The sequence below is a fragment of the Nomascus leucogenys genome, chromosome 13, assembly GCF_006542625.1.
Source record: "Nomascus leucogenys isolate Asia chromosome 13, Asia_NLE_v1, whole genome shotgun sequence".
Classification (NCBI taxonomy): Eukaryota; Metazoa; Chordata; class Mammalia; order Primates; family Hylobatidae; genus Nomascus; species Nomascus leucogenys.
The window spans coordinates 92228594-92243230 of NC_044393.1; the positions used below are offsets into that span (position 1 = coordinate 92228594).

At 44.5% G+C, this 14637-nt stretch overlaps 1 protein-coding gene across 2 annotated transcripts; it reads left to right on the forward strand.

Moving 5' to 3' along the window:
• The first annotated feature begins 875 nt into the window (after positions 1-875).
• GSTK1 (glutathione S-transferase kappa 1) lies at positions 876-6584 on the forward strand. Of its 2 annotated transcripts, XM_003270858.4 has the most exons (8): positions 876-1061; positions 1560-1641; positions 2018-2146; positions 2462-2562; positions 2732-2767; positions 5071-5187; positions 5542-5635; positions 6256-6584. In XM_003270858.4, the coding sequence occupies exons 1-8, from the start codon at positions 990-992 to the stop codon at positions 6303-6305; spliced, it is 681 nt and encodes a 226-aa protein (XP_003270906.2). In that variant the 5' UTR covers positions 876-989; the 3' UTR covers positions 6306-6584. The 2 variants fall into 2 exon arrangements, with proteins under 2 accessions (XP_003270906.2, XP_003270907.1); XM_003270859.4 differs by lacking the exon at positions 2732-2767 and having other exon boundaries at positions 6256-6581.
• Positions 6585-14637: the final 8053 nt, after the last annotated feature.

Sequence of the window (14637 nt, forward strand, 5' to 3'; positions counted from 1 at the left end):
ACTCAGCCCCCTGAGTAAATGGGATTACAGGCACATGCCACCATGCCTGGCTAGTTTTTGCATTTTTAGTAGAGACAGGGTTTCACCATGTGGGCCAGAATGGTCTTGAACTCCTGACCTCAAGTAATCCACCCGCCTCAGCCTTCCAAAGTGCTGGGATTACAGGAATGAGCCACCATGCCCGCCAGCTAGAGTTTTTTTAATGATAGTTTGGTGGGCAAGGGGCTAGAGAATGGGTGCTGCTGATTGGCTGGGGATGCAATCACAGGGGTGTGGAAAACTGTCCTCAGTGCACTGAGTTGCATCTGGATGAGGGCCACAGAGGAGTCACTGGTCCAGGTGGAGTCATCCTGTCATCAGAAATGGAAAAGTCTGAGAAGGTATCTTCAAAGGCCAGTCTTAGGTTCTACAAAAGTGGTTATTTACAGGAATAATTGGGGAAGTTGCAGAGCTTGTGACCTCTGGAACAATGTCTGGTAATTGTTAATGCCTACATCTTAGCAGAATTCAGGCCCCTCTCATAATCCTAAACTTGTGGACTTTTATTAGTTTTATAAAACTGGTTTAGTTTGGGGAAGGGCTATTATCATTTAAACTATAAACTGAATATCTCCCTATATTAGCTCGTCCCATGCTCAGGAATGACCAAGGGCAGTTTGGAGGTTAAAGGCACGATGGAGTTGGTGAGTTCAGATCTGTTTCACCTTCGTAATTTTCTCACTGTTAAAATTTTTGCAAAGGCGGTTGCAGTGCCCCTTGTCCACACCTGCGCGCTCTCCAAGGGGTCCCTACCCACCCCGCCCCTGGCTGGGGGCCGTAGGCTTGCCCCGCCCCGCTGCGCCGGAGGGGGACCTCTGCCAGGGCAGTTTCTCTCTGAGGCTGCGCGATAAAGTGGTGGGCGGTCCTGGGCAGGCCCACATGCGGGGCAGCCTCTGCCGAGTTCCTGGGAAAGGATCTCCTGCTGCCACTGCTCTTCTGGAGTCTGCAGCATGGGGCCCCTGCCGCGCACCTTGGAGCTCTTCTATGACGTGCTGTCCCCCTACTCCTGGCTGGGCTTCGAGGTGACGCTGGGCGGGGCCGCCTCGGCGGGGTCTGGGGCGTGAGGGCGGAGGGAAGAGGGAGCCAGGGCTCCGGGACAGAGGTCTCGTGAAACTCCCGGCGCCGCCCACAGGGCTAGGGCAAGCAGGGAGAGCTCCGGCGCCGAAGGTCACTTTGTGGTTTTAAACGGAATAGGGTCGCTGGCTCCAACCCGAGCCTTTATATACCGACTGCAGTTTCCCACGTGGTGGAAAGAGGGGCGGCTCGAATCATTCAGGGAGAAATGCAGAACACGGCCACCTCTTAGCCCAACCATGGCAGTTTTGGGGAAAACTGGCCACAGGAGCGAAGATCCTGGAATAGATTTCTAGTAGTGAGGAGAGTTTTGCCAATTTCAAACCAAACAATATAGGGTGTCCGCATAACCCCTGCTCTGCACTTAGCGCCTCCCTTCCCTTTCCCTCGGCTCTTTCACTTTTCCATCTTGCACACTGGCAATCGTTCTTGACCTCTGCCCGCAGATCCTGTGCCGATATCAGAATATCTGGAACATCAACCTGCAGTTGCGGCCCAGCCTCATAACAGGGATCATGAAAGACAGTGGTAGGAAGGGAGGGTCGGGGCAGGGGTGATTTCAGTGGCCCAAGAGAGCCGACCCCAGCGGGTCCTTATATTGGCACTGGCAGCTAGAAAGCTGCCCTCTGCCCCGTCTCTACTAAAAATACAAAATTAGCCGGGCGTGGTGGCGCATGCCTGTAAACCACAGCTACTCGGGAGGCTGAGGTGGGAGAATCGCTTGAACCCAGGAGGCGGAGGTTGCAGTGAGCTGAGATCACGCCATTGCACTCCAGCCTGGGCAACAAGAGTGAAACAACAAGAGAAAGAATAGCTGCCCTCTGCCCAAAACCCACGTCGAGGTCCCCAAACCTGGGACCCTTAGGTCTTTTCTCACTTAGCGTGCCCAACCTTCTCCTGGCAGGAAACAAGCCTCCAGGTCTGCTTCCCCGTAAAGGACAATACATGGCAAATGACTTAAAGCTCCTGAGACACCATCTCCAGATTCCCATCCAGCTCCCCAAGGATTTCTTGTCTGTGATGCTTGAAAAAGGTGAAGAGAGTGGGATGTAGACAGGGTATCCAGTGAAGAAAAGAGAAGTCGGAGATTGAGGGATTGATAGGATGGAGGGGCTGCAGGAGACTAAAGCAAGTGAAGCCTGCCTTGGGAAACCTCAGGATCAGCATTGAGGGAGCTGAAGGTTGCCGGGCATGAAAGGGAAGAAGAGCGGGCAAATAGGTCATGGGAACCTTGGGTGAGAGGCTGAGGGCGGAGGAGCTCTGGGGGATGTCAGAAGCAAGGAAGAGCTAGTCCTCCACCAGGGAAGCAGCAAGAGGAGCCCTGCCTCTGGGTGCCTCTGCCCCACAGGAAGTTTGTCTGCCATGCGTTTCCTCACTGCCGTGAACTTGGAGCATCCAGAGATGCTGGAGAAAGTGTCCCGGGAGCTGTGGATGCGCCTCTGGTCAAGGGTGAGTGTGGGGCTCTGGGGATCCTCTGGGAGGACCTTGTATAACTTTCTGACCTTCCCCAGGCACGTTTTCAGGGTCATGATCCTGCCCCCGCCCGGAGGATCTACTGTCCTCCAGTCACACCCCTCTCCCCGCACCACCTTCCTGCTGAGTCTTCTCTTCTTCCCAGAATGAAGACATCACCGCGCCCCAGAGCATCCTGGCGGTGAGTGTCCTGGCTCCACCCCAACTGCACTCATAGAGAATCTGAGAACAGTTGGCGTTTGGGGGTAAAGAAGACAAAAGGTCTCTTATTGCATGGAAAAGGTTATAATTACTGGGGAAGAAAGGATGTCTGTGATTCAGGGCACAAACTACTGAAAAGTTGGAACTAAGGATCCTCAAAAGGATATCTCAAGGTTGAAAGGGGAAGTGCAAAAGGGACAATATATGGGTAGAATTTATTTGCTGAAAGATGTCACTGAGAGAAAGATGCTCAGTGTTGGAACCCCTGGATGGGGAGGGATATAGTATTCACAAGTCTCCACAGACTCCAACACAAACCTCACCAACACATCCAAGTGGAAGGCAGGAGACTTGTTCCAAGAGGCTTTAAAAAGACGAAAAGAGATAACTAATGCCAGGGTTATATAGGAGCCTGAGTGAGAACAAACGGAAATAGCTCAAAACATTGACCAGTGAGCCATAGATGGGGATATAAAAGTAAGTTTGTCTTCAGGATTAAATTAGGAAATTCAAAACAGTATTATTCCTCTGGTTTACAAAAAAAATAGTTGAGACCTATTCAAATTTAATATATGAACTGGCAAATCACACAAAAGTTAAATGTATAAGGAATGGCAAATATATCTTCTACAGTCTATACTCCTGCAAAGTATGTGTGTAATTTTTAGCTTGCTTTTTTACTTCATATTTAATCATTTTCCATGCTTTTTTTTTTTTTTTTTTTTTTTGAGACAGGGTCTGGCTCTGTCGTCCAGGCTGGAGTGCAGTGGCACAACCTCGACTCACTGCAACCTTTGCCTCCTGGCTTCCCACCTCAGCCTCCCAAGTAGCTGGGACTACAGGCACACACTACCATGTCCGGCTAACTTTTTTATTTTTTGTAGAGAAGGGGTTTTACTGTGTTGCCCAGGCTGGTCTCGAACTCCTGCGCTCAAGAGATCTGTCTGCCTTCACCTCCCAAAGTGCTGTGTTTACAGGAATGAGCCACTGTGCCCAGCCTCCATGGAATTCTTAACTCTGAAAGTATAGTTCTTTGTTTCTATAGAGGTTCCATTGAGTGGACTTATTTTTGTTTTGCTCAACCATTTTTCTGTGGTTAAACATTCTGTGTGGGGCATAATTCTCTAATTTAACCAAGTCAAAGATAGTGTCTCATTAGGACAGGCTACATGAATTCCTGGGTCCCACTTCTGATCTAGGAAGTCAAGCTGCAGTGGTTCTCAAGCTTGGCTGTGAATTAAAACCACCTGGAGCACCTTGGCGCTAACCCTTTCCCCTGGAATTGTGATGTAATTGTTCTTGTTCTTTTTTTTTCTTTCTTTTTTTTTTTTTTTTTTTTTTTTTTTTTTGAGACAGTGTCTTGCTTTGTCACCCAGGCTGGGGTGCAGTGGCATGATCATGGCTCACTGCAGACTCAACTGTTGGGCTCAAGTGGTCTCCCATCTCAGCCTTACGAGTAGCTGGGACTTCAAGCATGTGCCACCATGCCTAATTTTTTTTTAAGTTTTTTTGTAGAGATGGGGGTTTCACTTTGTTGCCCAGGCTGGTCTCGAAACTCCTGGGCTGAAGCAATCTCCTGCCTCAGTCTCCCAAAGTGCTGGAATTACAGGCATGAGCCACAGTGCTTGGCTCTAGTTCTAAGGGATGACCTCACGTGGAGATTTTTTAAAGCTCCTCAGGAGTTTCAAATGGGCAGCCAAAGTTAAGAACCACCTATCCCAAACTATACCAACAAACCACAAACTGAAGCCTTTATCTTTGTCTTGAAGCCAGGTAGGTGGCTGCAGCCATGTGCCTTGTTACAAAGTTCTCAGGAAGTTCCAATGGAATTACAGCCTAGCTCTTGATTCAAAAAAAGCATGAGATACTCATGAACTCTGAGAGGTAGGAAGGAAAGAGCCCTGGACTTGAATTCTAGAGACCTGGATTCTAGTGTTGGCTCTGCTACCAACATGCTCTGTAACTGAGCTAGTAATGTATCACCTCTGGATTCAGGCTCTTCTTTGTGAAATAGAGGTCTATCTAGCTGGTCTCTAAGATGTCCCCTGGTGTTAATTTCTGTGACTGACTCTGTGCCATCTACCTTTTCTCCTTTTCCACCCATCTCAAGATTTGGGATAAAGGAAATAGTTCCTCTTGGCAAGGACAGATCTCCACTTGTGGGTGGGTAAGGGCATTGCCAGGAAAACTTGGGGGCAGAAAATAAAAAGACCAGAGTTTTCCTCTGAGATCCCCATCCAATATCATGTAGCCACAGTTGTATTCCCTACTACATTCCCTTAGGCTGCAGAGAAGGCTGGTATGTCTGCAGAACAAGCCCAGGGACTTCTGGAAAAGATCTCAACGCCAAAGGTGAAGAACCAGCTCAAGGAGACCACCGAGGCAGCCTGCAGATATGGGGTGAGCAGCTCTTTATGTGTGTTCCCAGCCCCCATCCTGAAGATGGAGACTTGAGAATCTCTAAGTGTGAGTCCTTATGCTCCTGTGCAAAAGCCCCCTTGCCAATTCTTCTCAGTGCTCTTAAACAACCCTCATCTTCTTCCTTCTTTTCCTTGGGCTCAGGGAAAGGAAGGAAAAGAAATGCATAGTGAGAGAAAAGACAGCATCTTAGAAACAGGAAGGCACCTGGGGCCACAGAGCCTCTTAGACCTCTTTGCTTCCGTAAACTCAGAAAAGTACTGACTCAAAGGTTTCAACCCCTGCCTAATACCTGCTCCTTTGCCTTCCTCCTTGCATTGTTACTGCTTTCTCCAGGCCTTTGGGCTGCCCATCACTGTGGCCCATGTGGATGGCCAAACCCACATGTTATTTGGCTCTGACCGGATGGAGCTGCTGGCACACCTGCTGGGTAAGTAAGTTAAAGATTCAACACTGAGCTAGGTGCAGTGGCTCACACCTGTAATCCCAGCACTTTGGTAGGCTGAGACGAGTGGAGCACGAGGTCAGGAGATTAAGACCATCCTGGCCAACATGGTGAAACCCTGTCTCTACTAAAAATATAGAAATTAGCTGGACGTGGTGGCGCACACCTGTAGTCCCAGCTACTCGGGAGGCTGAGGCAGGAGAATCACTTGAACCTGGGAGGCAGAGGTTGCAGTGAGCCGAGATTGCGCCACTGCACTCCAGCCTGGGTGACAAAGCAAGACTCCGTCTCAAAAAATAAAAAGATTCAACCCTGAGCTGCCTTTGACCCCAGCTCCACACCCACTATTATCAGTTGACCAGAAGGAGGGGCTCAGAGCAAAAAAATATTCTTGGCACTTCCAGTAACAAAGTGTTATGCAGTCAGTGCTGTTCAAGGTTGAGTGGGCAGGGGCTGTCTTCATCCCCATAAAAGAAAAGGAAGCCTTCTATACCTTGAAGCCAAGCAAAGGTCTTTCTAGAAAACCCCTGGGACCTTGTGGGACCAACTCCTGCTGCCAACACACCTGAGAACAGTGTGCAGAGTCTGTTATTTTCTTCATCCAGGAGAGAAGTGGATGGGCCCTGTACCTCCAGCCGTGAATGCCAGACTTTAAGATTGCCCGGAGGAAGCAAACTCTTCGTATAAAAAAAGCAGGCCATCTGCTTAAACCCTGGCTCCACCATAAGGCACTGGGACTTGGATTTCTCTATCTGATAGAGGTATTTTCTGTGGCCCTGGGAGCTGTCTCTCTTTCCTCTACTCCCAAAGATGCCAGGAAGAGATCCACCATTAGCCATGTGGCAACCTTTACTTCTGTGCCTCACAAGTGCCTTTCAGAGAGCCCCAATTCTGCTTTCCCACAAAATAAACCTAATGCCATGAGGCAAAATATTTCTGTGTCTGTATCTGCCCTGATATATTCTCATTCCTGGGGTTACATCCTGCCTACTCTAGGGGTAGGTGGAGGAGAGCTGTTTCGGTACTTCCAGCCAGACCAGCCATGCAGCCCACCTTGAGCAGCTTGTGCGGTGGAAGAAGTGAGAATAGTCCCCCGTTCTGTCACACAGAAACTCCCCTGGTCTCTCTATCAGCAACAGAAAACCAAGCCAGATGGACTTTGCAACTAACCAGTTCGGGATTTACTGTCTTCTGACCAACCACAGTGACTGAGTTGGGGCTGGGACCAGAAGCCCAGTGGGAGTGAACAGCAGAGGGAACCAGAGTCTGGCTTAGCTTGTGCCCAGATATTTAAACTGGGTCCAGCCACACCTGCAGAACCAGGGCAAGGCAGTACTGGGAAACTGGCTGGAGTTGCTGTGGTTTGGAGAAGTTGCACACTCTTTCATAGATACCTCCCTTAACCCTAGTGCAGATTCTGAGAAAACTCCAAGGCTTCTCTGCCTAACCTAGTATAACCCCTGTACCCTACTACATACATAAAACTTTTCCATTCCCCCAGTAATTGACCCAAAGTCCCTACCTCTAGCTGTGCCCATTGTGCAATGATCAGAATCCTTTGTTTCAATAGTATTTTGACTTCTTTAAGAATACTCTGTATTTGGAAGCTGAAACCTCACTTGGATCCGTTGTTGGGAACCAAGTACAGAGCCTTACATAGCCCAGAGGAGTTTCAGGAGCAATGCCACTTTCCCTTCCATCCCTCCCTCTGTGTCTGGCTCTTCCCATAGTCCATTTTCCCCTTTTATCTCCCATTAATTTCTGTCTTCCTCTCTCACCTTTTCCATGTCTCTAGCATCCTCCAGGATTTAAAATCATCTTTACCCAGCTTATCTGTGAAGTAATGGCAAAAGAACATCTCCAAATTAAGTACTCCTTTTATTCAAAGGAATTTCATGGGATGTACAGCTAGTATAAAATAAAAATATGGGAAGATGTCCAATCTTAAAAATCATAAGGGCAAATTAAGACAAAACTAAGCTGCCCAGAGCAGGGTGAGTGGAACCAGTTTTATGAATAAAGATGCTTGTCTCAGCACTATTTGTGGATATCAAAAATTGTGAACAACTTAAACACCTATCAGGAGGAGAATACTTTAATCAATTATGGCACATTCAGGAGATAATGTTTTACAGTCATCAAAAATTGTATATGAGGGCCAGCATGGTGGCTCACATCTGTAATCCCAGCACTTTGGGAGGCCAAGGCAGGCGGATCACCTGAGGTCAGGAGTTCGAGACCAGCCTGGCTAACGTGGTAAAACCCTGTTTCTACTAAAAATACAAAAAATTAACCAGGCGTGGTGGCACATGCCTGTAATCCCACCTACTCGAGAGGCTGAGGCAGGAGAATCGCTTGAACCTGGGAGGCAGAGGTTATAGTGAGCTGAGATTGCGCCATTGCACTCCAGCTTGGGCAACAAGTGCGAAACTCTGTCTCAAAAAAAAAATTGTATTTGTGAAAAATTGTTAAGAACATTGGAAATTCTTGAGATATAATATTGATTGGAAAAAGATGAAACTATATAGTATTATCTCAATATGTCTTGATAAATAAAAACAATACAGGCCAGGTGCGGTGGCTCACGCCTGTAATCCCAGCACTTTGGGAGGCTGAGGTGGGCGGATCACAGGGTCAGGAGTTCAAGACCAGCCTGGCCAACATAGTGAAACCCCATCTCTACTAAAAAATACAAAAAATAAGCCAGGCGTGGTGGCGGGGCACCTGTAATCCCAGCTACTCGGGAGGCTGAGGCAGGAGAATTGCCTGAACCCGGGAGGCAGAGGTTGCAGTGAGCTAAGATTATGCCATTGCACTCCAGCCCCGGCAATAGTGTGCGACTCTGTCTCAAAAAATAAATAAATAAATAATAATAATAATAATAATAATACAGAGGACATTATTCTGAGATAAAATATATCAAAATCTTTCCATTTTATTTGTATACTTTTAAAATTTTTCATTTTTTAAAATGTATTCTGATATAAAAAATAATAAAAATGAAAAATAAAAAATGTGGCCGTGCACAGTGGCTCATGCCTCTAATCCCAGCACTTTGGGAGACACAGGCAGGCGGATCACTTGAGGTCAGCCTGACCAACATGGTGAAACCCCATCTCTACTAAAAATACAAAAATTAAGCTGCATGTGGTGGTGCACACCTGCAATCCCAGGTACTCAGGAGGCTTAGGAGAATCGCTTCAACCTGGGAGGCGGAGGTTGCAGTGAGCCGAGATCGGGGTTACTGCACTCCAGCCTGGGCGACAGAGTGAGATTCCATCTCCAAAAAAAATAATAGTAATAACTGCGGATTCACAGTGCAGTACAACTGTGGATCTTGCCCATTGATTTCTAAATGTATTAACTACTTAAATTAATCTTGAATCTTTTCCCAGGCTTAAGTGGGATAATGTTTTATTGCAGATGCGTATTTCCTGGCTCTACCCAGTCTTTCTTTGAAGACTTTATCATCCTCTTTTCTGAATCCAGTGGCTGACTTTAATCTTCTCTGGAGGAACTAGACAATTTCTAGACTAATGCTTACACTCATGATCCAGATTGTAATTTCTGAACTCCTTCTTCCAAATAGAATCAAAACAAGAAAGGGGAAAGCCTCTCAAAGCAACTGTATGTTAATAATGAAACACTCTTTTTTTCTACTCCAAGGAGGGTTTCATACTTTTTCTTAGTTTCTTGCCGTCTTCCCTTCTGATCAATAATTGTAATGTAATAGGAAATTTGCAATTGTGCCAATACTCAGATTCAATGCTGAACTACTTTCTTGCATTGTAATTCAAATTCCAAGGTTAACAACTAGCTTTATGTTTCCAAAACAATCTTATTGTATATGTATTTTCTTAGGTGAAGTTTCCAGAAATGATTTTTTTTTTTTACAGAGCCAAACACACATGGTAATTTAAAAAAATAATGCATGCATGTGGTAAAAACAGTAAAAGCAAGGTATCAAGTAAAAAGTGAAGAGTCCTCCCTTTCTCATTCTCATTCCTACTCTCTAATTTTTATATATCCATTTTGTAAGCTATAATGCAGAGATTCCATATACTCTTCACACACATGTGGTAACCTCTTGCATAACTATAGGACAATAACACACTATAGGACAAAAATCAAGAAATTGACACTGATACAATCCATCCACCTTATTCAGATTTCACCAGTTTAGCACATGCTTATTGTGTGTCTGTACTTAGTTCTATATAATTTTATCACATGTATGCTGATGACCACCACCACAGCCAAGATACAAAACATTTTCAGCATAAAGATTTCTCATACTACCCTTTTATAGCCACATCTACCTCCCTCCCTCCCTGTACTTCCCTAACCCTTGGCAATCACTAATCTGATCTTTATATCTTGTCATTTCAAAAATGCTACATAAATAGAATCAGATTTGATTGTTTTCATTCAGCACAATCCCTTTGAGATCTATCCAAGGTTTTGACATGTATCGAGAGTTTATTCCTTTTTATTGCTGAATAGTATTAATATTCTATAGTATGGATGTAACATAGTGTGTTTAAACATTCACCTGTTGAAGGACACTTGGATTGTTTCCAGTTTCAGGTTCTTACAAATAAAGCTACTCTGTGCGTTCATGTACAGGTTTTTATTTTCATTTCTCTGGGTAAATGCTTAGGAGCACAACCACTGGGTCCCATGGTAAGTCCATATTTAGTTTTAGAAGAAACTGTCAAGGCTGGGTGCATGATGGCTCCCATCTGTAATCCCAGCACTTTGGGAGGCCAAGGCAGAAGGATGACTTGAGCCCAGGAGTTCAAGACCAGCCTCGGCAACATGGCAAAACCCCATCTCCAAAAAAAAAAAAAAAGCCAGACATGATGATGTGTGCCTGCAGTCCCAGCTAATTGGGAGGCTACAGTGGGAGGATCGCTTGAGCCTGTGAGGCAGAGGTTGAAGTCAGCTATGATCACACCACTGCACTCCAGCTTGGGCGACAGAGCCAGACCCTGTCTCAAAAACATAAAAACAAAAAAAAGAAAGGAAGGAAGAAGGAAGGAAGGAAGGAAGGAAGGAAGGAAGGAAGGAAGGAAGGAAGGAAGGAAGGAAAGGAAGGAAGGAAGAAAGGAAGGACGGAAAAGAAAGGAAAGAGGGAGGGAAGGAAGGAAGGGAGGGAGGGAGGAAGGGAAAAGAAAAGAAAAAAAGAGAAGAAAAGAAACTGCCATACTGTTTTCCAGAGTAGCTGGTTTCACTTTTCCACCAGCAATGCATGAGTGATCCAGTTTGTCCACAGCCTCACCAGCATTTAGTATTACTACTGTTTCTTACTTTAATCATTCTGATAGGTGCGTAGTGATAGCTCACTGTGATTTTTAATTTGCATCTCCCCAATGACTAATGAACATCTTTTCAAGTGCCACTTGCCATCTGTACGTGGTCGCCAGTAAAATGTCTGTGTATGACTTTTGCCTATTTTCTAACTAGACTCCTTTGAAAATTTCTCATATTGTTTTTAACAATAGATTTTAAAAGAATTTACAGACTAAGAATACATTTTTGAGACAATGGGGAAAATGATACGGAGTGAATATTAGGTGATATTAAAGAATTAATGTTAATTTCATTATGTGATAATAGCTGAGTGGCTGTGCACAAAAAAAAACTTTTCATTGGTCGTAATTCATTTTGAAATATTTAAGATAAGGCCAGGCATGCCTGCTCATACCTGTAATCCCAGCACTCTGGGAGGCTGACGTAGACAGATCACGAGGTCAAGAGATTGAGACCATCCTGGCCAACATGGTGAAACCTCATTTCTACTAAAAATACAAAAGTTAGCTGGGCATGGTGGCACGCACCTGTAGTCCCAGCTACTTGGGAGGCTGAGGCAGGAGAATCGCTTGAACTCGGGAGGTGGAGGTTGCAGTGAGCCGAAATCGCAGCACTGCACTCCAGCCTGGCAACAGAGCAAGACTCCATCTCAAAAAAAAAATAAAAAATTTAGGATAGAAATGACATGATGCTTTTTAAAATGTGGGAGGTCAGAAGGAATAGATGAAACAAGAGTGACAAGATGTTAATTATCGTTCAAGCTGAGTGATGGATACATGGGGAGTTATTTATACTATCCTCTATTATGTGTACTGAGATATTTCCATAATAAAAATGTTTTTAAAAAAGAATGTAAACCCACAGATTGGGAGAAAATATTTTTAAACCATACATCTGATAAGAGGTTAATATCCAAAATATAAAAGAAACTCAATAGCAAGAAAACAAATCACCCAACTGAAAAATGACTACAGGAAGTGAACAGACATTTCTCAAATGAAGACATACAAGTGGCCAACAAGTTTATGAAAAATGTTCAGCAACTAATCATCAGGGAAATGCAAATCAAAATTACAATGGGATAGCACCTCACATCTTGTTATAATGACTATTATTAAAAAGCTGAATGATAACTGTTAGTGACGATGTGGAGAAAAAGGTTAGCAGGAATAGGAATTAGTACAGCCATTGTGGACAATAGTATGGAGGTTTCTCTAAAAGCTAAAAAGGGATCTACCATATGATCCAGCAATCCCACTTCTGAGTATATATCCAAAAGAAATGAAATCAGTATATCAAAGAGATATCTTGCTCTTATTCACGATAGCGAAAATATGAAGTCAACCTAAGTGTCCATCAACAAATGAATGGTTAGGCTGGGCATGGTGGCTCAGGCCTGTAATCCCAACACTTTGGGAAGCCTAGGTGGGTGGATTGCTTGAGCCCAGGAGTTCGAGACCAGCCTGGGCAACATGTCAAAACCTCATCTCTATTTTATTTTAATTAAATTTTAAATAAATAACCCAAATCAATGGTTAAAAAATGTGATATGTATAATACACAGTCATGCATTGCTTAATGATGGGGATATGTTCTGAGAAATGCATTATTAGGTAATTTTGTAATTGTGTGAACATCATGGAATATACAGAACATACACAAACCTAGAAGGTATAGCCTACTACACAAATAGGCTATGTGGTATTGCCTGTTGCTCCTGTGCTATAAACCTGTACAGCCTGTTACTGCACTGAGTACTGTAGGCAATTGTAACACAAATCACTAGGCAATACGAATTTTTCAGCTCCATTATAATCTTATGGGACCACCGTCCTATATGTAGTCTGGTGGAAACATCGTTATGTGGCGCATGACTATGCACAGAAACACACACACACACACACACACACACACACACACAATGGAATATTATTTAGTCTTAAAAAAGGAAGAAATTCTGTCATTTGCTACTACATAGAGGAATCTGAAATAAAATAAGCCAGGCATGGAAAGACAAATACTGCATGATCTCACTTACATGTGAAATCTAAAAAAGTTGAACTTAACTGAAGTAGAGAGTAGAACAGTGATTACCAGAGGCCGGGGGTGCGGGGTGGGCACTGGGGAGATGTTGACCAAAGAGTACAAAGTTTCAGTTAGGAGGAATCAATTCTTAATATATACTGTACAGTATGGTGACCATGATAATAATCATGTATTGCATATTTCAAAATTGCTACAAGAATAGATGTTAAATGTTCTCACTATATAAAAATGACCAGTAAATGAGGAGATATGTTAATTGGCTTGATGTAATATTCCACAATGTATATATAGATATCAAAACATCACACCATATCCCGTATACATATACAATTATTGTCAATTTAAAATAAAATTTTAAATTTTAAAAAGTATTACATAAATGCTGTAAAAAAAGAGAGAGAGAGTGTGTATTGAGATAATAATTCTGTGATACTCCATGTTTCATCCTATCCCCACAGTTCTAAGCACACAAGACTGGTTTCATGGGCTTGAAACCTATGCATTCACATAGGGCCTCAAAATGGTTTAATGTTCTGCTGTCATTGTCTTGAAATTCTTAATAATTTCTCAATACACAGCCCTGCATATTGGCTTTTCATAAATTATGTGGCTACAGCTTATCCTGTAAGCATATAATATGTGCTGATTAAATGCCTCTAAAATAAAAGAGCAACTCAGAGGCTGGGCGCGGTGGTTCACGCCTCTAATCCCAGCACTTTGGGAGGCCGAGGCGGGCGGATCACGAGGTCAAGAGTTTGAGACAAGCCTGACCAACATAATGAAACCCCGTCTCTACTAAAAATACAAAATTAGCTGGGCATAGTGGCGTGCGCCTGTAATCCCAGCTACTTGGGAGGCTGGGGCAGGAGAATCGCTTGAACCCGGGAAGCGGAGATTGCAATGAGCCGAGATTGCACCACTGCATTCCAGCCTGCGCGACAGGGCGAGACTCCGTCTCAAAAAAAAAAAAAGCAACTCAGAGATATTGTGGGTTTGGTTCCAGACCACTACAATAAAGTGAATATCGATCGCAATAAAGTGAGTCACACAATGTTTTGGTGCATATAAAAGTTATATTTATACAATACTAATGTTTATTAAGTGTAAAACAGTATGTCTAAAAAATGTACATTTCTTAGTTTAAAAATATTTAGTTGCTAAAAAATGCTGATTATCATCTGCGCCTTCAGTGAATCATAATCTCTTTGCTAGTGGAGGGTCTTGCCTCAGTGTGGATGGCTGCTGACTGATCAGTGTGGTGGGTGCCGACTGATCAGTGTGGTGGATGCCGACTGATCAGTGTGGTGGGTGCCGACTGATCAGTGTGGTGGGTGCCGACTGATCAGTGTGGTGGGTGCCGACTGATCAGTGTGGTGGGTGCCGACTGATCAGTGTGGTGGCTGCTGACTGATCAGTGTAGTGGATGCTGAAGGATGAAATAGCTGTGGCAGTTTGTTCACAGGGTCTCACTCTGTCACCCAGGTGGGAGTTCAGTGGCCCAGTCACAGCTCACTGTGGCCTCAACCTCTTGGGCTCAAGCAATCCTCCCACCTCAGCCTCCCAAGTAGCTGGGACTACAGGTGCTTACCACCACGCCCAGCTGATTTTTGTATTTTTTGTAGAGACAG